The sequence below is a fragment of the Macaca fascicularis genome, chromosome 1 (assembly GCF_037993035.2).
Source record: "Macaca fascicularis isolate 582-1 chromosome 1, T2T-MFA8v1.1".
Lineage (NCBI taxonomy): Eukaryota > Metazoa > Chordata > Mammalia > Primates > Cercopithecidae > Macaca > Macaca fascicularis.
This window is the reverse complement of record NC_088375.1, coordinates 179,475,006-179,500,360: the sequence shown is the minus strand read 5'-3', so window position 1 is coordinate 179,500,360 and position 25,355 is coordinate 179,475,006. Positions and strand designations below refer to the sequence as shown.

At 41.8% G+C, this 25,355-nt stretch overlaps 1 protein-coding gene and 1 pseudogene across 4 annotated transcripts in view; one reads left to right on the top strand and one right to left on the bottom strand.

Moving 5' to 3' along the window:
- Window positions 1-15,228, bottom strand: part of USP24 (ubiquitin specific peptidase 24) — a 148,945-nt gene extending 133,717 nt beyond the window's left edge. For all 4 annotated transcript variants that reach the window (XR_012419749.1, XR_012419742.1, XM_005543253.4 and 1 more), the window contains exon 1: window positions 14,650-15,228. Coding sequence is in view for 2 of the 4 variants with exons in the window: in XM_005543253.4 (XP_005543310.3) it covers window positions 14,650-14,970 (321 nt within the window). In the remaining 2 variants the exon portion in view is untranslated. The remainder of the gene's footprint in view (window positions 1-14,649) is intronic.
- A 7,271-nt stretch (window positions 15,229-22,499) lies between these two features.
- On the top strand, window positions 22,500-23,536 carry LOC102141232 (glycogenin-1-like; annotated as a pseudogene).
- Window positions 23,537-25,355: the final 1,819 nt, after the last annotated feature.

The window sequence follows — 25,355 nt, the reverse complement described above, 5'->3', positions numbered from 1 at the left end:
ACAAAACTAAATAAAAACAGACTGGCAAACAGTCCTACTAAAGGCTGAAAAAGGGTTTGTTTCTTTTAGCGTCCACTATGTTCTTTCTTGTGTCCAATATTTTTCTATGTGGGCTAAAGAAAAAACATAAATCAAAGGAAGTGGTACAGAATACCAAAGTTCAAATGTAATGTGTTATATCCAAAATTGTATACATTATAAAGACACCAGCAATAGCTCAAAAAATGTTCCTTCCCACCAACTGTAATATAAGGCAAACACTATGACAGAAATCTGCCGAAAGACTACAAAAACATTTATGCTATTTTCAAGCTATAGTGTAGGGTATTTTAGGCAAAAGTAGATTTAAGAGACTATTTGATAAGCATGAATGGAGGAAATGTGTTCCCAAATGGTGATGCAAATAAGTATTTTCCAGATCAGATTCTTTGATTCAGTTGAGTATCTCCTGTGTCAAGGGTTTCCCTGAATTGTCAGGAAACACAGAAAACCAGATGCTGCTCTCAAAAGACTCAATGTAGGCTGGGCGCAGTGGCTTATGCCTGTAATCCCAGTACTTTGGGAGGCCAAGGCAGGTGGATCACGATGTCAGGAGTTTGAGACCAGCCTGGCCAAGATGGTGAAACCCCATCTCTACTAAAAATACAAAAATTAGCTAGGCGCAGTGGCAGTCGCCTGTAATCCCAGCTACTCGGGAGGCTGAGGCAGGAGAGTCACTTGAACCCAGGAGGCGGAGGTTGCAGTGAGCCGAAATCATGCTACTGTACTCTAGCCTGGGTGACAGCAAGACTCCGTCTCAAAAAAACAAAACAAAACAAAAAAAAACTCAATTTAATATGGTGACAAAGGAACAATGCCAATGCAATGAAATAAATGCTATGACAGAGGTATGAAAGGGTTTCTATTCAAACTCAAGAAGGGACGTTTAACTAGCAGGAAGGGAAGAAAGAATGAGAGGAGGTATAATGGAAGGCATCAAGTTCTCACAGAAAACCATTAGCAAGTGATTAACAGTACAGGTAGTATGTTAGCATTCGAAGTCTCTTGGAACTTGCTGGACTTAAGGAAGGAGGATGTTCCTACCCTATCTCTGCCAACTGCAAGGCTGTGTTAAATCTATTTTGTAGAGAAAGGATCAAATGCAAGGATCAAATTGATACCACACACATAGTGCTATGCAACAGCCCACTATGGCAAGAGGCGAGGGAGGAGGGCGTGCCAGGCAGGAGTAAACCCACGTGCACAGGCAAGGAGTCATAAGAAAATTTTAGAACTGATTGCCTTTTTAAGTATCTTCTAAGAGTTCATCAATATTCACCGTGCTTTATTTTTGTATTCATTAAAATATATAACCTAAGGCAAGCGTTATATTTACAGTATATTTACCCCATTCCAAGGTATATTTCAAAATGTTTAACTTCAAAACTGCAAGTATATAATACATTCCAGTTGATATTTGTAATCATTACCGTGTTTGACACACAGAGAACGAAAAGGCTATTCTAAGAAACTAAACAACACACATCTGAAACAAAAAAATTACTAAATTAGATGGTACACTGTTTCAAGCGATGTGTATACTGACTCTTTTCACACACACTCTCTCTCTCTCTCTCTCTCTCTCTCTCTCTCTTTTCTTTCTTTCAAGATGGAGTCTCACTCTGTCACCCAAGTTGCAGTGCACTGGTGCAATCTTGGCTCACTGCAAACTCCGCCTCCTAGGTTCAAGCAATTCTCCTGCCTCAGCTTCCTGAGTAGCTGGGACTACAGGCACCCACTACCACACCCGGCTAATTTTTGTATTTTTAGTAGAGACGGGGTTTCACCCTGTTGAGCCGGCTGGTCTCAAACTCCTGACCTCAGGTGATCCACCTGCCTCGGCCTCCCAAAGTGCTGTGATTACAGGCGTGAGCCACCACGCCCAGCCTGTATACTGACTCTTAAAGTTTATTTTTAAAATATTCAATACCATGTGCAACTGTGGATAGACTCAGGCAGGGGATCACTTGTACAAGCATGCTAGTCGAGAGAACGACACAGCACCTTCACAAGTGATAGCAATTGCTCAATCTTCCTTTCCTCAACTCCCACCATCTTTATAAACTTACGAATAACCAAAGTTAAAAAGTACCTAATGAGAAAGCAAGATAAACTATAGAATAAACACTCTGGAGTGTGAGTACAATAAGACATTTTAAGTGAGAGAGATCACATTCATAAAACTTCTACTACCATATATTGTAATTGTTCTATTTATTAGTTCCTGTTGTTAATCTCTTACTGTGCCCAATTTATACATTAAACTTTATCACAGGTATGTATATATAGGAAAAAACAATATATATAGGGTTCAGTACTATCTGTGGTTTTCTGCATCCTCTGGGGTTCTCGGAATCCATTCCCCACAGATAAGGGGAGACACCAGTGTATATCTAACAAAGGAAATGTGATGATTTAGAGAAAGTTTATGAGGAAGGATATATTAAAGATAACCTACAGTCAAAGACTTCCTCAGGTCAGAAGAACAGTATGGTAAAGTAACTAAAATACATCTCAAGAGGCAGAAGGCTGGGTTCCTTTTCTGACTCTGCTGAGCCAAGAGTCAAGGTCCTCCTCCCTAAGCTGAGAAAGCTTACCACCAGCAGATCTCCATGGTCCCAGCTCTGAAACAAATAATCCATTTTAATCCTTAAAGTTTCAACTTTTAGTTCTACTTACTGGAATAAGGAGAGGGAAATGCAGGAAATACTGTCAGCTCTACAGATAATTGTGCTGTTTTATGAAGTATACCTTGATAAGTAGTCTTAATATTTCTCTCCCATATTACAATCACTATGAACTGGGAGAATACAAGGTAACTGCATCATTTCTAATCTTTGACCCTTAATAGATGCTTAAAATTTCTCTACCACAGGCATGTTTTATACTTCAACCATAGAAAGCTCAAAGTATTAGAAAGCAAATAGCACTTCCTTGTTATTCTCTAAAGGTGTCAGTATATCTGCACATATATCATGAACCAATTAATGGTATAAATCATATATTTTTGGCTGACATAATTCAACACAGAGAGTCTGGCTGCTCAATAGACGCCTGACATTTTCTCAAAATTAAATACATTACATACATGTGTGTGCATGTGCACATCTAAAATATTTTAGCTGTTAACTAGGGAATTATAGGATGATCTGCTGCTACTGTAACTCACCAAAATATTTCAAAATAAGGTAGACATCATGAGAAGTGTATTACTAAAAGAAAAATCATTAACATTTTCAAAGTTTTAGCACAGTTCATTCCAATATAAAACTGACCACAAAAGCAAAATACTTATAATAAACTAAGCAGTCCTCATGTTATTAATGCCAGACAGGTTTTTATTTACAGAGTTACTGCTATTTCCATTATAATTAAGTCTTTCTAAAATTACCAACATTTCTCTAAAGTAATTTTTTTTATTATCAATAATCATTAAGAGATTTTTAGCCTAAAATAAGACCTAAAGCAATTTCTCTTTTTGGGAAAAACTGATACACTTATGCTTTTAGGATAAAAACTAATGCCATTTCATTAAAATAATTAACATCACTCTAAAAAGATACTAGTTGAGAGAGTCATCATCTACTAATATTAAACATCTAACAGGCAAATAAATACAAATTCTGTATATTCCATGACACTAAAGAAATACTGCTTAAAAAAAATATCATTTGGTTTCTTGGCAATGGATACCACTATGGATCAAATTACATCACAAAAAATTCTAGAGGCACTATACAAATGCTTTTGATACACAGATTTAAGCTTTCATATTTAACCTACAACCCTTCAAGACCTCTCTCCAGTTTCTGAAAGAGAATATTAAGATTTATTAGACTTGGGGCATAAGAAACCAACCAGCCTTGAATTTATAGTAAGAGAAGGAAAATGTCTGATTTGTTCACCATTGTATTCATTTCTAACATCTCGCTTAGTACCTAGCACACAATAAGTTCTCAATAAAAACTTACTGAATGGTTATTTTGTTAAACTGGATCATGGCTGTTTTGCTGCTCTGACATTTTCAGTATAATGCCTGTTCTTTCCATTGGAATTTGATCTAAACCATTATTTAATTTAAAACTAGTTTTTACTCTGAGAACTCTTTATTTTCTACTTAATAAAAACAACAGAAATAGCAGCCCCACCTTCTTAAAAATGTGCAAACAGACATGAGAGTACATTAAAGTATACAAATGACAGAAAGAAAGTTAAGTAACAGGCCGGGCGCGGTGGCTCAAGCCTGTAATCCCAGCACTTTGGGAGGCCGAGACGGGCGGATCACGAGGTCAGGAGATCGAGACCATCCTGACTAACACGGTGAAACCCCGTCTCTACTAAAAAATACAAAAAACTAGCCGGGCGAGGCGGCGGGCGCCTGTAGTCCCAGCTACTCGGGAGGCTGAGGCAGGAGAATGGTGTAAACCCAGGAGGCGGAGCTTGCAGTGAGCTGAGATTCGGCCACTGCACTCCAGCCTGGGCGACAGAGCGAGACTCCGTCTCAAAAAAAAAAAAAAAAAAAAAAGAAAGTTAAGTAACAGATGAGACTGTGAGTGCAACTACCAATGGCCCCACAATGAGTAATACCGCACAGGTCACAGGAACAGAGGTCACCAGGGAAGGCCATGTCAGCCAAGTGTGTGTTTCCATTCCATCCCTTTGGCCAAAAAAAGAGCTCTAAACACAGCTGTTTTCAAAATGTAGTCACCACAGAACTTTGAGAGTCTTCAAAAGCTGGCAGATAATCTAAAGGTCAATCAAAATACACACTGAAGTCATATATAACAATGTCCTAAAAACAATTAGCAAGGCAAAATGCTGTGAGATATGGGTGCAGGAGAAGGGGAGCACGCAGAAAAAGAACAGAAGGGGCAGAAAAGGCAATGAAATAGAAGCTCCATTAAAGCTTAAACAGGCCGGGCGCGGTGGCTCAAGCCTGTAATCCCAGTACTTTGGGAGGCCGAGACGGGCGAATCACGAGGTCAGGAGATCGAGACCATCCTGACTAACACGGTGAAACCCCGTCTCTAATAAAAAGTACAAAAAAACTAGCCGGGCGCAGTGGCGGGCGCCTGTAGTCCCAGCTACTCGGGAGGCTGAGGCAGGAGAATGGCATAAACCCGGGAGGCGGAGCTTGCAGTGAGCTGAGATGCGGCCACTGCACTCCAGCCTGGGCGACAGAGCCAGACTCCGTCTCAAAAAAAAAAAAAAAAAAAAAAAGGCTTAAACAGTGACTCAAATTCGAAAAGCCCTGCTGAATTGTATCTTCTGAGCCAGTTTTCTTAAAGCTAGAAATAACTATATAACGTAACAGTCAAATGTGAATTCTAGATTTTAAAAAAATAGCTCCCAATGATGTGCTAGGAAGCAGTATACTTTTTTCCTTATTTCAATTAGATAAAAAGCAAATTAAATCTTTTTTATATTTCATTTTCCTCATTAGTAAAGTTTTTGAATAATTTTAGAGTCTGCAAAATTTTCCTAAGAATTATGCAATACTTTAATCTTTTTAACTACTCTCATTTAAACAGAGTTTGGTTTGCTTTTAATTTTAATAAAGTTTACATACTTTTTAAAAACTCATGAAAGAAAAATTCTAAAACACAGAAAAATAGGGAGAGTATAGCCCCATCACCCCAAAATAACAGTATTAATATTTTAGTACAAGCTTATTTTCAAAATTAAGTATGCATATTTACATGTATACATGAGAGGCCCCATACCTCTTAATTTCTTAAAGGAGTCAATGAATGAAAAAATTAAGTATTCTAGATCTAGTCTAAGATGATGCCCACTTTATAGAGGAGAAAATGGAGTTTCAGAAAGGCAAACTGACTTGCCAAATAACAGCAAGAAACAGAACGCTGAACAGAAAGGTACAGTCTCACAAATCCTGGGCGGAATACTCTTTCAAATACCATGAGACGTTTTCTTTCATTTCATTTACAATTTTCTTTCCATCCAACCACTGAGTCATCTCTCTATCCAACTAAGTATTATTGTGAGCCAGTACTAGGGACACAGAGATAAAAATAGTCCTGCTCAATGCCTAATGGGAATTATCAATACACACGTGCAAACACAGAAAATTTTTTAACTATTTTACTTGGTGTACATGCACAATGCAGTGGGAGACCGTAGTGGTGTAAGACAAGTGTTCCCTATAGAGAAGTAGCCCTATTGAGCTAACCTTGAAGAATGATTTAGTGTTAGACAGGGAGAAGAGATATCGGGGAGTAGGAATGAGAATGGGAAAATAGCAGCTAAACTGCAAAAGGGCTTAGAACAGGAAGGCAGGAGGTAAGACCAGATAGGTAAGTTTGGAGACCTTGAAAGAAAAGGAGTTTAGGTTTTACCTATAGGATATGAGGAACCACAAAACCATTTTACCAAGATTATTCCACAATTAAAACTTATATTTTAGAGAAATCATTCTTGTGCCAGTTTTAGAGAAAAACACTAAAAAAGAAAAAAGGGTCGGGGGGAGGACATGAGCCAAAACCAGAGTAGTAACAAGTGAGGATAGAGGGAAGGGGCATGAAAAATATTTAGGATTAGAATAGACTATTCCATAAGAAAGAGAGCAAGGAGTCTAGAGTAACACAGATGATTAATAATAGTGTTGCTATTCACAGAGTACCTTCATATTTTCTAGGATCTGAAATACATCTTAAACTGCTACCAAGGCCGGGCATGGTGGCTGGCTCACACCTGTAATCGTGGCACTTGGGGAGGCTGAGGTGGGCAGATCACCTGAGCTGAGGAGTTCGAGACCAGCCTGAGCAACATGGCGAAACCCCGTATCTACAAATAAGAATACAAAAATTGGCCAGGTGTGGTGGTGCACACCTGTGGTCCCAGCTACTTGAGAGGCTGAGGTGGGGAGGATCACTTGAGCCTAGGAGGCAGAGGCTATAATGAGCCAAAATCACCTCATTGCACTGCAGCCTGGGTGACAGAGTGAGACCTTGTCTCAAAAACTAAAACAAAGTAATAAAATTGTTACCAAAATGCTCCACACTATAGATTACCAACTATAGTTCTCAAAAAGCAATTAATGTTCAACCAAAACTGACAATATAGGAGAAATGGAGAGGGGGGAAAAAAAGGAAATGCTGAACTGTTTATGAAAAGCTGGGTTTTAACAGTACATGAAGCAGAGACTGAAAAGTCTTGGATTTGAATTTCTGACCAACAAGTCTTTCTGACAAAGAATTTAATTTCAGAAGCAATTCTGGAAACCTACTGATACAGGAGTTAAGTACAGCTGGCTCTCTGTATCCATGGGTTCCACATCTGCAGATTCAACCAACTGCAAATCAAAATTATTTGAAGAAAAAATTAAAAGTAAGACTACAACAATAAAAAATACAAACAAGAAACAATATGATGTAACAACTGTTTACACAGCATTTCCATTGTATTAGGTATTACGAGTAATCTAGAGATGACTTAAAGTATAGGGGAGGATGTGTGTAGGTTAGATGGAAACACTAGGGACTTGAGCATGGCCAGGTGGTGTCCTGGAACCAGCCCCCTATGGGTATCAAGGGACAACTGTATTGTGTTGCTTTGTAAGTAATGGTTTTATAAAATATTCTTGATATAAACTTAAGTGAAAATATAATAAATAATGTCAAATGAATTTCACAATACAAATAACTGGCTTGATGCTACAGGAAAGCAAATTGTGTGCTAGAACAACTACTTGTTAGTGTTTATCTTTAGAAGTAGGAAGCCTTTGGCGAGTACCTAAAATATTATTTATTTTTTAAGAGAACAATCACATCTTCAACTCAGTCCTTTAAAAGATTCCACGGACTGTTGCATCATGTCTGAAGCATTGTAATTGTTGGAAAGATTGTAAGAATAAAATTTAAACTTAACTTGTGTTAGCTCTTCACAGAAAATAAAAACAAATCAAATCTACGGTTATATATTCCATTAACTAGTTTATGGTAATCACCTCTAAAACAGTGGATTCTACTTGTCACACATAACACATACAGAGAAATAAAAAAATGGAAGCTAACAATGGTGGGAGCCAGGTTTCTCACTAGTGGACAGACAAGTGACCCTGTAAACATACTATAAAAACAAATGCTTATAAAATACTTCGCCAAAACTCACCACAGAGATTATGGACAAAAACAATAATGTTGGCCAGGTGTGGAGGCTCACACCTGTAATCCCAGCACTTTGGGAGGCCAAGGTAGGCGGATCACTTGAGGCCAGTGAGACCAGCCTGGCCAACATGGTGAAACACCAGTTCTACTGAAAATACGAAAATTAGCCGGACGTGGTGGGTGCATGCCTGTAATCCCAGCTACCTGGGAGGCTGAGGCAGGAGAATCACTTGAACCTGAGAGACAGAGGTTGCAGTGAGCTGAGATCGCACCACTGCACTCCAGCCTGGGTGACAGAACTATACTCTGTCTCAAAATAATAAAACAAAACAAAAAACAGCGCTGGGCATGATGATTCATGGCTGTGATCCCAGCACTTCAGGAGGCCGAGGCAGGCGGATCATGAGGTCAGGAGTTCGAGACCAGCCTGGCCAACATGGTGAAACCCCATCTCTACTAAAAACACGAAAATTAGCAGAACATGCTGGCAGGCGCCTGTAATCCCAGCTACTTGGGAGGCTGAGGCAAAATAATCGCTTGAAACTGGAAGGCGGACGTTGCAGTGAGCCAAGATTGCGCCACTGCACTCCAGCCTGGGCGAAAGAGCAAAACTCCATCTCAAAAAAAAAAAAAAACAACCAATAATGTCACCTACTATCACCTACTATCAATATGAGCTTAACAACAATTTTTATATCAGCTGTGACTGAAAAATGTGATAACACTAAACAATAAAAATTCCTATGATAAGGAGAATGAGAAATACAAGCTTAAAAAAAAGGAAGTAAAACTCCCTAGAAAAAAAGGGAGGAGAAAAACATTTACTCCTTTGAAAATGAAGCACAACTCTCTTAGTCGTACCTCTGTAATCTAGTATTGTGACTGAAATGTCCTCACATCTGAATTTTCCAGGTATCTGAAGCCTACTTCTCCATCCGTCCAACTTTCTTCTTCTTCTTCTTTTTTTTTTTTTTTTTTTTTTAAGGAAAACCTTACTAAAATACATTAAACATTCCTGACCCTTCTTAAGCAGACCATACTGGAACCTCTTCTTGACTGTGACATCATTGAAAACACAGTTATCCTCTCAGGGCCATGAAACATATAAAGCTGTTTCAAATCACCCTGCACAAATTGGCTAGTGTGATTTGGTTGAGTCGGCTTTTAAAGCTTTCCTGTCCCCTCCTTGACCACTAAGCTGCTACTGTCACTTCTCACTATTGTCAAATGGGCTTGTCTCTAAGAGCTCATCACCTTGTGTTTAGACTGCCATAAAACCATTCTAATTTGATAGGAAACCTCATATTGAAACTTGTTTGAACTGTATTTTTTTTAAGTTTAAACACGAATGAAATGCATGAGCTTTCGTGCACTGAGAGCGCTTAGTGAGTAGAGTAGTGCATGAGCTTTAACGCATGTATGAAGGTGTTCTGAAATGGTTCAATCTTATGTGTTTACTTCTTATTTCTCTCTGTGGTTCCATATAAGGAAAATTTCCAGGAAAACTGAACTCTAGATTTGAGACTCTACTAAATCTTTCTTAATATTTTCTTATTAAAAGCAAAAAATGCCCTCCTTCACACTCAGATTCAAGTAAATGGTATATGATATTGTAGGCAGTAAGTACAAAAATAAGTATATGGACATATTTTTCTATTAACGTTGAAACCTTTTCCTCAAATTGCTAAAACATTACAACATTTGCTTTTCTAACATTGAAATTGTTTTCAAAATTTAAGCTAACAATATTACTATGCTATATAAAGCTGTCACAACCTACTATGATTTCACTAAAACCACATTCACAGACACACACAAGGTACTCCCTTCATGCCAAATTACATTCATTCTAAAAGTGAATGGCCAGGTAATTACAAGGTGAGACTCCAACCATTAGATTAACTCACAGACCTAATTCCCAAAGGAGATATATATATAGGATCAGAAAGAAATTCTTATTTAAAAATTAGGCTATGCTGATTCTTATTTAATTCCCTATTTTTATTTCATCTACTTTCAACTGATTTGGGAAATTATTTCATTTTTTTACTCTAAAGCCTTTAAAGGGCCTTTTTTTTTTTTAAATTTACCAAATCACAGTAATTCATAAACCACAGGTCATGGATTCCAATCACTAATAGTTAACTAAAAGCTACTCATTTGATATTCACTCCACATTCATACTAGGATTGCTGTATTTTAGGAAAAGAATAACACGAATTTTAACATAAACCTCAATGATACACATTGACAGTATTACAATTTTAATCCATTTATAATTAACACTTACTACCAAAGGGGAAAAAAAGAGACAGGAATGAGGTAAGTTAAGAAACTACAAATTAATATGCTTTTTTATTTTTATGTGACTTAGATATATTACAGCAGGACCAACTTTGGGGCTCTAAACTTAAAAAAAAAAAGCAATGAAATCTTGAAAGCACTTCTGACAAAATAATACCTCCAGAAGGAACATCCACATTAAAACAGGAACAAAGCAAGGAGTTCACAATGTTTATCAGATCCCAGTATTAAATGTCACTTCTGGGAATATTAATTAACAGCACTAGACAGCTAAGAAAAGTATTTCCTCAGTTAATATGAAATTTCCTTCCCCAAACTTCCACTTTAGTATTTTCTAAAGACAAACTTAATAAATAAGGTATTCATTATAGTATTAATGTATGAAGGTATTCCTTATGGATAAGGTACATTTCATAATTGTTAAGTTCTGTAAGATGCACAGGATACCTGGTTCAGATTTCTACTGATCCCCTGGAGGGATTACAAAGGCCTGACTCTTCCCGTTGTGCAGAGAACAGAACCAATTGGTACGCACTTAGCAGGCCAAAGGAGTTTACATTAGCCATGCAGTAAAAAGTGAAGAATTCTGACGGGGGGTGGTTAAAAATCAGAATAAGTTATTTAGAGCAGCTGTGAGAGATCACGCTCTTTAATAATAGAACAGACTCTTACATGCTGTGGAATGATTTTGAAGTATTGCTATTCAAAATCAAAACTGGACAGCTTCTCAAAGTCCCTTCCAGACCCAGAGACCAAGAACATTTACATCCAACAATACCAGTGAGAACCAAACACATCTTTTCTGAAAAACAGTATCTTTACTTAATTGGAGGATATCAACAAGGTGGCTTTCTATGCAGTTCTGTGTTTTGCTAGATATCTGGCTCTTTTTTATCTGCATTCTCCTTGCTTCTACTGAACCGGAAGTTAACAGCTTTCACTGTTCAAATATTAATTTTTAAACCAACCACTAATTACAGTAGGGCCCCAAACAGATTTACCTAACTAGCTACATGACCTTGGGCAGTCAGTTCTTGTAAAATGAGAGGCTTGGACTAAGACCCACTAGAATGTAAACACCATGTTCTGTTCACCACTCTACTCCCTGCCCCTGGGACAGGAAGGCATTAAGAGAAAACCATTGCTGTCCCCAAACTACAAATATAAAAAAAAGCTTAAGTCATTTTTTTCTTTTCTAATCAATTAGATTTTATTCTGTTTTTCCCATTTTTAAAGAAGACAATGAAACTGAAATTTCCTATGCAGCAAATAGAAATGGATATAATTTAAAATAAGGTTCTGTTTTTAGAAATAAAAAGGGTTAACTATATAATAGCTGACAATCTTCACCCAGTTTTTTTACTCTTTTCTTCCTTCCCTTTAACCCATTACTGTGTCCCATTCCTTTTTCCTTGAAAGAGAGGCCGAAAGAGTGCAGGACTTAGAGCAAAAAGGCCTGAGTACTAGCCCCACCTCTTCTATTAACTGACTCTGTGGGGACAAGTCACTTCCCCTTTGGGGCCTGAAAGGCTGCATTTGTTAAACAAGGGAGCTGCACCAGTTATTAATTTCTAAAGTATGCTTCTTTTTTAAAAATCTGATTCACCTTATTTTCTATCCATTATTCGATTCCTAATGCCTTGATTGGTGCTCACCACATCATTGCACAGTAGCCTCAAAATCTGTCTTTCCCTCATTATTTTTCCTTAATATCCATAATGTTACCAAACAAATTGAATCCCAAAACCATGAGTTGAGCAGAGTGAAAAGCACACTGACTTTGAAGACAGAGACCTGGGTTCACAGCCTCTGCCACCCACTACATAATCGTATCACTAAAATGGCTACGTTAACTCTCTCACCAAGGGTTAAATAAACTGTATAACGCACCTAAGACAGGGCCTGACACCCTGTAGATGCTGGATAATATTTATTGCCTTTCCCTATTTCCCAAGATCAAGAGCCTCAGTTTCCCAACTGCGTACACCAAGGATGACCAAGAAGTTGCATAGGTGGCATGCATTAAGATTTTTAAACCACAGAGGCACATTCTGGGTTAAATGTTCCCAAAAGGCTCCTGTGTGTCAGGAAAGTGTCAGCCTGCCAACCTCTGCCAACACGCTTCCTGGGTAAAGCAGCCTCAGTCACCAGCTCCTCTAGAACTCTAAAAAGTAAACAGTGCAGCCTCCCTCCCCCAGGCCAAACCCACAGGTCTAGGAGAAATGAGGACTTGATGCACTGCTTCGAAAAGATGAAGATTTTATGGATTTTAATTTACCGCAAACCAAACTCCTTAGCCTGCCATTCACATAAGAAGCCACTCCCAATTCTTTGTACGTACATGTACTGGCAGTAAGCTAAGGTTAGCGCTAATGTTAACATGAATGCACCAAGCATTGTAATTTAAATTGATTTTCCAATCACAGGAAATTAAAAGGTATGACAAAAGAAAAAAAGAATCAAATTTCTCACATAATGAGGATACACTGAGCTTTGCAGTTATACAAACACCTTCTGAAAAAGCAACGGCTTTCTTCTTGATTTCAAAACTGGGTCAAAACTAGAAGGAACAAGGGAGGAGTGATAGGAACTGGCAATGAGAAGCTCATTTCTTAAAGTGACTTAAGTACGGTTACTCAATTATATGGGAATTTTTAAAAATTCCCAAACTAGGAATAATAACAATATTTATTTCCAAATACTAGTCAACGATACAGCTGAGTTAGTGGGTTACAGGGGCAATCTAGCAACTGTGTCAAAGTGTGGAAGCCAAAGAAAATCTTGTGCAGAAACCAGTTTTTTTTTAAGTGCCACCTTCTTGCTCAAGCTACTTCAGCCCCAGAAACTGTTGCAAAAGCATACAATTAAAAGGATATAAAACTGCTCAGGAAAAAGTCTTTCAGAAGGCTTAGCTTCTCTAAGCTTCCAAATTCGTATCTCTACCTAATAATGCAATCCCAATAATTTGAGATCTGTGCTTTTCTGTGGTCAGGCCAAGCTGCTCTACCGGCCCCTGAAATGAACTGCCCAACGAATCTGACCAAAATTCCTGCCATGAGCTATGTTTCTGCAAAGTAATTATTGAAAAGCACTGCTGCTTCTGGTTGATCTTTTTTCTTCATTGTAGAAGAGTCCGTTTTCTTCCCCCATGTTCCTTGCTCACACCCCAAACTAAACAGGCATAGTTTTCTCCACCTAGACTTGAGGTCTCTGATCAAAGCCATTAGCCTCAAGACTCCTCCTCCACTCCCATTGGGCTCCCACCCTGTTCCGTGCCCTCTGCATAGCACCTCAATATGACTACAATCTCTTTCCCCAGTCTAGCTTTCTCTCATTTCTGACCTTACCGATGACCAGCACTCCCTCTTTACCCAGACCTGGTCCCAGCTCTATCTTCCAATTCCAGTTCCCATCCCTGCCTAGACCCTCCTCAGCTCCCATCCCTGCCCAGGCCTCCCACCTCTGCCCTCTCAGTGCAATCCCCACTGCTCTAATACCTGATCTTATTCAAGTCCAGTGCCCACAACCCAGACTTTGATTCAAGTCCTCATTCCTGGCCCCGGCCCCTTCCCTCTTCATTTTAAATCCTACTCAATGTCCCCTCTTTCCGATCCTTGACTAAAACCCCAACCTCATTCCTAACCCCAACAGTTTTCCTGTGATCCTGTCAAAGACCACTACTCCGGCCGGCCCACACCACTTTTTCTGACTCTGAACCTGGTACCTCCGCCAATCCTTCACTGAAACCTCGTGCCACAAAATCTCCGACCTAGCCTAGTGCACCAGTACCCCATTTCCGACGCCCTACTGCACGCATCCTTCTCACTATACGCTCGAGTGTCTGTCTTCCCATCTCGGATGATGGCCCTGGAACCTCCTCCCCATCGTCTGCGTGCATAGCCGGAAACCTAAGGGACCCCTCCTCACCCCAACCCACAGCTCTGCTCTCGGCATCCCTAATTCCCTTTTACACGCCTCTCCTAAGGGTCCCTCTCCCCACTTAACCCCAATCAAGTGACTTCGGTCCCCAACTGTCGCCTGGGGCTTCTGTCTCCGCCCCGCCCCCACTAAAGCCCCCGCCGAATGCCCTCTTCCCACACCAAGCCCAGCGGGGTGTGTCCCCTCCCAGTAACTCCAGCCCAGTGGCTTCCCACAGAGGTCTGGTGTTGCCCCTCCTCACCTCCGCGTCCACCACCTCGTGGTAGGCGGGCGGGGGGTCGAAGCCGCCCCCGCCTCCGGTGCTCCCGCCGCGGGAGGGGCCGCCGCCGCCGTCACCTCCGCCGTCGCCCCGCGGGCCCCCACCGGGCCCGGGGCTGGGGCCGCCGCCGCTGTCCATGGGCTCGTAGCCGCCGTAGTCGAGGCCCGGCCGCTCGTTGGTGAGCAGCGCCACGGCCTCGTTGATGTCGTTCTTGGCCAGGCGCAGGGCCTTGCGAATGGTGGCGGGGTCCGAGAAGCCCATGCACAGCAGCGTGGTCATGTGCTGCTCCTCCTCCGATTCCATGGCTTGGGCCTCCGGGTCGCCCCGGCGAACGCACGGCGAAGCTACGGGTCCCGGGCCTGGCGGACCGCGCGGCGCACCCCCCGCGCCGCCTCCGCGCCCAGGTTGGCCCCTGCGTTCCTGTCCCGCGTGCTCCGCAGCCGCAGGCCAGGCTGGGTGCGGGCGTGGGTTCTGCGAGCCGAGCTAGGGCGGTGGGGCGCTCAGGCGCGGCGGCTGCCCGGCCCAGCCCTGCGCGCCGCCATGTTGGCCTCCTCCCCCTCCGCCTCCTCCTCCCCGGGCCGCGGGGCCGCGCCTCCGCTCCCGGAAGCGGCACGGGAGGTGACCGTGCTCGCCGTTGCCTGACTAGGGGTGGCTGCGGCGTAGTCTGTTTCTTTCAAATGAAGGAGCAGAGAAAGGGGCCGCGCCGCGGAGCGTGCCTAAGGTGAAAGGGCTGCCGCGCAGCCAGGCAGAGGCGAGGGAAGCTCCTCCGTCGTCGCCACCGCCCGCCCGTTTTGCCGGCAACAGGTTCCCCCGGGGCGGGAGGGGCCGCAGCGCCGCACCGCGCCGCGCAGCTCGCAGCGCCGAATGTCGCCGAAATCCCCTGGCCGGCCGAGCCTCCGCAGCCGCGACGCGGCTTCCCTCGGTCCGAGTCCCCCGAGCCTCTCCGAGCCCCCGTTGGACTTCCCCTCCCTGGCCGGCGCCGCCCGACCAGCCTCCCCGCATCCTAGAGGGAATTGCCTCGCCGCGGCTGTGAGGCACCTACACCCCGGCCTGAAATGCACCGCAGTCCTGAAGGAAATCCACCCTCATCCCACGCAGATTCACCCGCAACGCTGCCTGAATACGCCTGGCTGCCTACAGAAATTACTGCCCAAACCAGACGCGTGGACCACCTGAGCTGAAATTCACGCTCACTGACACTCGACCCTAGCCCCGCCAGCCCTTGCCGAAATCACCCTAAACCCGTTGAAATTAATTCTCAGCCGTCCGAATTTTCCTTTCAAGATTGACCACCTGTCTCCGCCAAACTGACTGAACTCTACCGAACTCTTACCCTGAAATCCCCTGGGAGTCCAAAATATATTTTTTCAGCCCGAAATCTAAATCCCAGTTCTCTGTGTGAAAACCTCCAGAAACCCAGACTCTTGTTACTTCGACCACAGACTCGTTCGAACATGGGACATCGCCTTCCCACATTTTCACCGCAGTCTTTGGCTCTGATTCTTTGTCCCTGCCTCTTGGGCAGCATCCTATCCCTATTTCTTTCCACCTTTGAGCATCCGTCTACCCCTTTGAAGGCCTGCTTTCTTTGCTTTCTCTTCTCTCTCACCTTTGGCGTTGGCACTCTGGGGCCATATCTTTAGTTCCCTTGACTTCCACTATCTAAGCCAACGGTGTCCAATCTTTTGGCTTCCCTGGGCTACATTGGAAGAAGAAAAATTGTCTTGGACCACACATAAAATACACTAATGATAGCTGATGAAATGTTTTAAAACTCTCATCATGTTCTAAGAAAGCACATAGAATACACTAACGCTAATGATAGCTGATTAAATTTTTTAAAACTCTCATCATGTTCTAAGAAAGTTTACGAATTTGTGCTGAGCCGCATTCAAAGCCGTCCTGGGCCTAAGTCCTTGCTATTTTTCCTCTTCAATTTCCTTCAATTCATAGTTCTCTAGGTTATTTTCCCACCCTTTCCCAAGATTCAGATACCTATTCCTTCGTTCTTGCTGAGTTCATCTCCTATGCCTATTCTTACATACTTGCTGAATTCATCTTGTAATGTCCTCATCCTGGTTTCTTCCTGAACCTGAAATCCAACTAACCTTTCTTTTTCATCCCATCAAACCCCTGCTGTTGCCAAACCAGCACGCACTAAGATCTCCACATACACCAAATATTAAATTAGTGCCAGTAGGCCGGGCGCGGTGGCTCAAGCCTGTAATCTCAGCACTTTGGGAGGCCGAGATGGGCGGATCGTGAGGTCAGGAGATCAAGACCATCCTGGCTAACACGGTGAAACCCCTCTCTACTAAAAAATACAAAAAAGTAGCCGGGTGAGGTGGCGGGCGCCTGTAGTCCCAGCTACTCGGGAGGCTGAGGCAGGAGAATGGCATAAACCTGGGAGGCGGAGCTTGCAGTGAGCTGAGATCCGGCCACTGCACCCCAGCCTGGGCGACAGAGCAAGACTCCGTCTCAAAAAAAAAAAAAAAAAGAAAAAAAAAAAATTAGTGCCAGTACCCAGACATTGTCTCTGCACTCTGCTGGCATATTTTCCCCTGGACCACGAACCCTTCGTACCTAGTTAATTGCCACCTATATTTATAAACACCAGCAATTTGATTTACAGGGTGGATTTGTCACTATTGTTTACTTTTAAATGAAGTTACTGTATTTGTTTTTTCCATTAAATGCGACATTATAAAGCCTAGACCTCATATCCAAAGCAAATAAAGTCTCTTAATTTTTGAATTAAAAGTAACAAAAGGAAACCTTCTCATACTTCTGAACAACAATGACAAGAAGGAATGCCTATAATTGGTTTGAGTCACAATGTATATATTGAAATAAAATTTTGTTAAGTATGAACTTCTAGGTACACAATGAAGTTTTAAATGTTTATCTGAATAAATTTATTCAATAAATAATTCAATAAATAATATATTCAATAAATTTAATAAATAGAATAAAAATGATTCTATTTACTAGGTGCCAGGTACTATTCTTGGCACAAACAAAAATTTGATGATGGCAAAGTGAGGGCATTCAATTCTGCCTTGTGTTTGAAGAGTTAGTGACTAAGAAATGAATTACAAGGAGAGAGGAAGTAACAGGTAACGAAAAAATTGTCACTAAAATTTGAGGTTGAATCTAAGAGGTCATGAGAGAGCCAACTGAATCAGATGGCACGTTAAAAGACTCATCAACGGTGGCAGGTTTATAGAACATGACAGAAGAAGCTGTGCTTAGCTGAGAAGAGGAAGCAGAGAAGGAAGCAGAGAAAAACAAAGTCTGTGATAAAAACTGGAAAGGAGCCACAAAAGGCCACAAAAAACAAGGAAGTCCATTTTGGAACCGGATCCTGGAGTGACTGAAAAGGCAGAGTGTCATTTGAGGATGCGAGTAGTATAATCATACTTTTTTTGCATATAAGAAAGCAAGTGAGTACTTCAAACTGTGGAATTGGGATAGCAGGGGTGGGGCCTATGATATGAATATTCATAATTGTCATTTACATTTTTATTTTTATTGCAGTAAAATCTAGAAAATGTTGAGAAGATTTTTAAAAATTTAAATTACATTCAATTCCCATACCTCTTTCTCTAGAAAGGTTCTAAAGGAAAAAAAAAAAATAGCTACATCTAGAAGTAAGGTATGATGAATTATCTTGAAGACTGAGGGTTTTCTAATGTTAATAAGTAGTTTTTCAGATTATTTATTGAATATCTACTTTGAGCCAGGCTGAGGACTAGGGAGACACCTATGAGAAAAACATTACACAATTTCTGCCCCTTTGGAACTTACCGTCTATAATAAAGGGAAATCGACAAATAATAGTCATAAAGCATGATAGGTACTTTGATGGGGGAATTTCAGGACATAAGGGGCAAATTCTTGCCCTCTGTGGGGGTAATTACCAAGTCTATGAAAACTGAAAAGTTTCCCAGAGAAGATGACATTCAAACTATAATCTGACATAAGGTTGGAAAGCCAGGAAAAGGAGTATGAAATAAGGAGAGAAAGTTCAAAAGAACAGGAACAGCATGTGCAAAGGTCCTGTTGTGGGTGAAAATAAAGCAATTTGGATGAATTAAAAGCCAGTGGAGTATAGAATTCTAGAGAGAGATGGATTGAGCATTCCTAACCTGAAATCTGGGGAAAAAAATTTATTTTCTTATTCTTTTTTGTTTTCTTATTAAGAGATGGGGTTTCACCATGTTGCTCAGGCTGGTCTCAAACTCCTGAGCTCAAGTGATCTTCCCACCTCGGCCTCCCAAAGTGCTGGGATAATAGGCATGTGAGCCACTGCACCCAGTCCAAAATTTGAATTTTTTTTTTTTTTTTTTGGTTTGGAGTCTCACTCTGTCACCCAGGCTGGAGTGCAGTGGTGCCATCTCAGCTCACTGCAACCTCTGCCGCAGGTTCAAGCGATTCTCCTGTCTCAGCCTCCCAAGTAGCTGGGATTACAGGCATCTGCCACCATGTCCGGCTAATTTTTGTATTTTTAGTAGAGGCAGGGTTTCACCATGTTGGCCAGGCTGGTCTCAATGAGGCTCCTGACCTCAAGTGATCTGCCTCCCTCGACCTCCCAAAATGCTGAGATTACAGGTGTGAGCCACCATGCCCAGCCCCCAAAATTTGAAAATTTGTGTGCTGACATGATGCCATAAGTGGAAAACTCCACACTTGACTTCATGTGATAGATTGCAGACAAAACGTGGGTGGAAACTGAAAGCCTGCCATTGTTTGTTATTGTTGTTGTTTAACAGCTAATATAGGTATTCTGGGGATGATACTGCCCTGTTTAGGTATGCTGAACACATTATTCTTTCACTGTATTAAGCATATGCCATATTTTTTACTGTTAAGTACTTAAGTGTGAATGGTATAAGAAAAAAATTGCTTATTGGTAGCATACATATTCATAGTCAGGAGTGATGGTGATGCCAGATAATCACAGATTGTCTACATCAGTAGCTCACATGGTGACACCTCTGCTTTCTGATGGTTCAATGTATACGAACTTTGTTTCATGCATAAAATTAAAAATGTGTATTAGGTTGGTGCAAAAGTAATTGCAGTTTTTGCCATTGCTCTTAATGGCAAAACTGCAATTACTTTTGCATTGACTTAATATAAAATTATCTTCAGGCAGAGAGTGATAGCTCACACCTGTAATCCCAGCACTTTGAAAAGCCGAGGCAGGCAGATCACCTGAGGTCAGGAGTTCAAGACCACCCTGGCCAACATGGTGAAACCCTGCCTCTGCTAAAAATACAAAAAATTAGCCAGACATGGTGGTGGTTGCCTGTAATCCCAGTTACTCGGGAGGCTGAGGCAGGAGAATCGCTTGAACCAAGGAGACGGAAGTTGCAGTGAGCCAAGATTGCACCATTGCACTCCAGCCTGGGCAACAAGAGTGAAACTCCATCTGAAAAAAAAAAATATTAGCTGGACATGGTGGCACACTTGTGAGCTCAGCTACACAGGAGCTGAGGCAGAAGAATTGCTCGAACCCAGGAGGTGGAGGTTGCAGTGAGCTCAGATCGCTCCCCTGTACTCCAGCCTGGGTGACAGAGAGAGACTCCATCTCAATAAATAAATAAATAAATAAATAAAATTATCTTCAGCTTAGGTGTATAAGGTGTGTATAAAGGCTGGGCACAGTGGCTCATGCCTGTAATCCCAGCACTTTGGGAGGCCAAGGCAGGCGGATCACAAGGTCAAGAGATCAAGGCCATCCTGGCTAACGTGGTGAAACCCCATCTCTACTAAAAATACAAAAAAAAAAATTAGCTGACGTAGTGGCACACACCTGTAGTTCCAGCTACTCAAGAGGCTGAGGCAGGAGAATCGCTTGAACCCAGGAGGCAGAGGTTGCAGTGAGTCGAGATCACACCACTGCACTCCATCCTGGGTGACAGAGTGAGACTCTGTCTAAAAAATAAATAAATAAAAATAAGATTTGTATAAAACAAATGACTTTTGTGTTTATACTTGGGTCCCATTCCTAAGATATCTTATTGTGTATATGCAAATATTCCAAAATCCAAAAATGTCCAAAATCTGAAAAACTTGTGGTCCCAAGCATTTCAGATGAGAGATATTCAACATGTAGTAGTGAGAAAAGAAGCTAAGAAGGTGGACAGACACCAGTTCCAAGAGGGCCGCTTAAACTGCAATAAGGAAATTGAACTTTATTCTGAGGGAATGGAAAGTCACAGAAACATTTATGCAGAGGACAGAAATGATGCTACTTAAATTGTAGAAAGATCAACCTAACTCAATTTGGAGAATGGTTTAGAAGGGAGGAAAAGTGAAGGGAGAGAACCCGGTAAGGAGACAAAACCAGTTAGCCTTCCTAGGTAACCACTTTGGAATGAAAAGTTGAATTTTATTTTCTTATGCAGTGTACAATTTTTTGTCTTTTGTCTTGCTTTGAAGCAGTTTTAGTGTGATATGTCTAGATGTGGCTTTCTTTGTATTTATCTTCAATGCAGTTTGTAGAGTTTGTTGAGTATGTGGTTTGAGGTCTTTCATTAGCTTGGAAAATTCTTGGTCATTATTTCTTCATATATTGCTTTTGTTTCATTGTCTCTCTCTTCTCCTTCTGGGACATTAATTACATAAATGTGAGACCTTTTTCACCAAATCACATTTGTCTCCTATGTTTGTTTGTTTATTTTATAATTTTTTTTTTTGAGACAGGGTCTCACACTGTTGCCAGGCTGGAGTGCAGTGGTGTGTTCCCAGTTCTCTGCAGCCTCAATCTCCTGGGCTCAAACAATCCTGTCACCTCAGCCTCCCAAGTAGCTGGGAGTAGAGACATGAGCCATCTGCCTGGCTAATTTTCAAATTTTTTTTTTGTAGAGACAGGGTCTCACTATGTTGTCCAGGCTGGTCCCAAATTCCTGGGCTCAAGTGATCCACCTGCCTTGGCCTCCTAAAGTGTTATATTCTTCTCTCTCTTCATGCTCATCTCAATATTTTTTTCTGCCTCTTTTCTCATTCACAAATTCTCCCTTCAGCTATATCTAATCTGCTGGGTTTTTTTTTTTTTTTTTGAGACAGAGTCTTGCCCCGTTGCCCAGGCTGGAGTACAATGACGTGATCTTGGCTCACTGCAATCTCCGCCTCCTGGGTTCACACCATTCTCCTGCCTCAGCCTCCCAAGTAGCTGGGACTACAGGTGCCCACCACCATGCCCAGCTAAGTTTTTGTATTTTTAGTAGAGATGGGGTTTCACCATGTTAGCCAGGATGGTCTCGATCTCCTGACCTCATGATCTGCCTGCCTTGGCCTCCCAAAGTGCTGGAATTACAGGCATGAGCCACCGCGCCTGGCCTAATCTGCTGTTGTCTACTTATTGTGTTCTTAATTTTAGTTATTGTATATATTTCTATAAATTCACTTTAATTTTTTATGACTTCCACATCTGTGCTGAAGCTATCTTGTCATTTAATTTCGCAAACATTAATCACAGCTGTTTATAGTTTGTGTCTGATAACTTCCATACCTGGATCTTTTGTGGGTCTGTTTCTATTGTCTGATTTTTCTCTTGATTATCAGTCACTTCTTATATTTTTATCAGCATAGTTTTTTTGAAATGGAAAATTGTGTTTTAAAAACTATAGAGATGACCTGAGGTTCTAGTTGATACCTTATTTAAGGGAGGATTCACTTTAGTTTCAACAAGCAGTTGGGAGTACATATAATAAGCAACTTAAGTCCCACTGTGCCTCCTCATTGGCCACACTCCCTCCAGGCACTGGCTTCTCTGAGCCACCAGCCTGTGGCTGCCCTGGTCCACCTGCACCTCTGGCAGTACCATGACAGATCAGGCCTTTGTGACACTGACCACAAATGATGCCTACACCAAAGGTGCCCTGGTCCCGGACTCATCTCTGAAACAGCACAGGACCACCAGGAGGCTAGTCGTGCTCCCCACCCCACAGGTCTCAGACTCCATGAGAAAAGTTTGAAAGAGAGTCTTTGATGAAGTCATCATGGTAGATGTCTTGGACAGTGGTGATTCTGCTCATCTAAGCTTAATGAAGAGGTCACAGTTGGGTGTCACGCTGACAAAGCTCCACTGCTGGTCGCTTACATATTATTCAAAATGTGTATTCATGGATGCAGATACTCTGGTCCCAGCAAATATTGATGATCTTTTTGAGAGAGAAGAATTGTCAGCAGCACCTGACACAGGGTAGTCTGACTGCTTCAATTCTGAATTTATCAGCCTTCAGTTGAAACATATAATCAGCTGTTGCATCTTGCTTCTGAGCAAGGTAGTTTTGATGGTGGGGGAACAAAGCATACAGAACACGTTTTTTAACAGCTGGGCAACAACAGATATCAGAAAACACCTGCTGTTTATTTATAGCCTAAGTCGCATCTCTATATATTCCTGCCTCCCAGCATTTAAAGTGTTTGGCGGAAGTGCCAAAGTTGTGCATTTCCTGGGATGAGGCAAACCATGGAATTATGATCCCAAAACAAAAAGTGTCAAGTGAGTCCCACCATCACAACATGACTCATTCAGAGTTTCTCATCCTGGTGGAACATCTTTACCACCATCATTTTACCTCTACTTCAACAATTTGGCCTTGTCAAAGGCAACTGCTCATACATAAATGTGGAAGATGTCTCAGGAGCCATATCACATCTCTCTCAGGGAGATCCCCACTATGGCCCAGCTTTTGTATCCTCAGAAGAATGGAAGGAGCAGTGGGAACAGGGCCAGGCTGATTACATGGGAGCAGATTCCTTTGGCAACATGGAGAGGAAACTTGACACCTCCAGTAGAAACACTGCACTTTCCTGTGGACACATCCACTTCACAAGCCTTGTTTCTGATACTTAGTATCTAGAGCTGGGTTGAGAAAAGTCTGTTACAGTCGCTAGAGGTTTTCACTAAAACTTACCAGATGAGGGGTTTTTGTAAGACAACAGGTGAGAACTGGGCAAAAGTTGTGAAGCAGCAATTCTGTTGTTACCTGGACAGCGTTTTGCTTTTTAATCCTATTTAGCTTGTTTCAGAAATTCTCACTTTTGTTGACTGCCAACATACAAAGTAAGGGAAGCTCAATATTAAGCTGTTAAGGTGGCTGTATCGATTCTTAAAATCTGCAGACCCTGGTTCCAAATCAGTCACTGCTTTCAGAAGTAGACATGGCATCTGATCCTTGCTTGCTTGCTGGTTGTACCTACCTTTCACTAGACCTGCATTTTAGAATTGCCCAGTGCTGCCAGAGTGAGTGATTGTAATTCTGCTTGCAGGTAAATATAGCTTATATTAACACTGCTGAATGATTCATAAACGTATCAACAAATAGCATTAACCCATTTTATTTCCTGGTCTTAGTGTCTGAAGATGTTCACCAGTTTTCTATGTACGGTAAGGCAGCATGCTAAAATGCTTTTGTTCAGTCTGCATATTTGAAAATAGCAATATGTTCTCTGATGGTTACCTACAGTGGCACCCTGTATGAAAAATAAAGACTTATTGCAGTAAAAAATAAAAAATAAGCAACCTTTGGGAGGCCGAGGCGGCGGATCATAAAGTCAGGAGTTTGAGACCAGCCTAGCAAATATGGTGACACCCTGTCTCTAATACAAAAATTAACTGGGCATGGTGGCGCATGCCTGTAGTCCCAGCTACTCGGGAGGCTGAGGCAGAAGAATCACTTGAATCTGGTAGGCAGAGGTTGCAATGAGCTGACATCGTGCCACTACACTCCAGCCTGGGCAACACAGCAAGACTCTGCCTCAAAAAAAAAAAAAAAAGCAATTTAATTCAATCAGAGATTAGGAGGGTTTTTGTGGGTTTGCTGGACCTCAGTCTTTGTGAGGCCTAGTCTATATTTGGCCCATCCTTACTTGGAGGATTCTTTAGGGTTCCCAACTGATTTACTTGTTTATTGCTGTATCTCAAACCACTTCAATACTTGTGGCTTAAAACAATAGTGATTTCTTGTAATTCTCTGGGTTGACTAGACAGTTCTCCATTTGGTGTTGGCTGGGATCATTTGTAAAGCTGCATTCAGCTGGGCACTGGGCTGGGGCATTTTGGTAAGCTTTCACATAGCATCTCTATACAGTATTCCATCCCCCAGGGCCTTTCCACATGGCGTATTTCTCCACTGGGATAACCTTGACTTAAGCATGGAGGCTAGATTCTAACAGGGAGAAATCCAAAAGTACAAGTCCCAGTGAGCAAGTGCATATTTAATCTTTGTTTTCACCTTCACTAATGTACTATTGATAAAAACAAATCACATGAGCCAGATGCAGTGGTGCACACCTGTAGTCTTACCTTCTAAGGAGTCTGAGGCAGGAAGATTGCTTGAGGCCAGGAGGTTGAGGAGGGAGTGTGCTGTGATCACACCTGTGAATAGCTACTGCACTCCAGCCTGGGCAATACAGCGAGACCCTGTCTCTAAAGAAACAAACAAAAGAAAACAAATCACATGGCTAAGCCCAGAGCCAATGTGAAGAGGACCACCCACAGGCATAAATCCTGGAAGGTTTGGTTCACTAGCGGCCGGCAATGTAACATATTACCATATCAAATGAAATCCTATAGTGTTTACCAGAGTACCTCCTCTTTAATGGCTCCTGATCTCCAATTCTTGTCATCTCAGCCCTGTAAGCTCTCTTCAGCTTTTGGGCTTCTCAGTTGC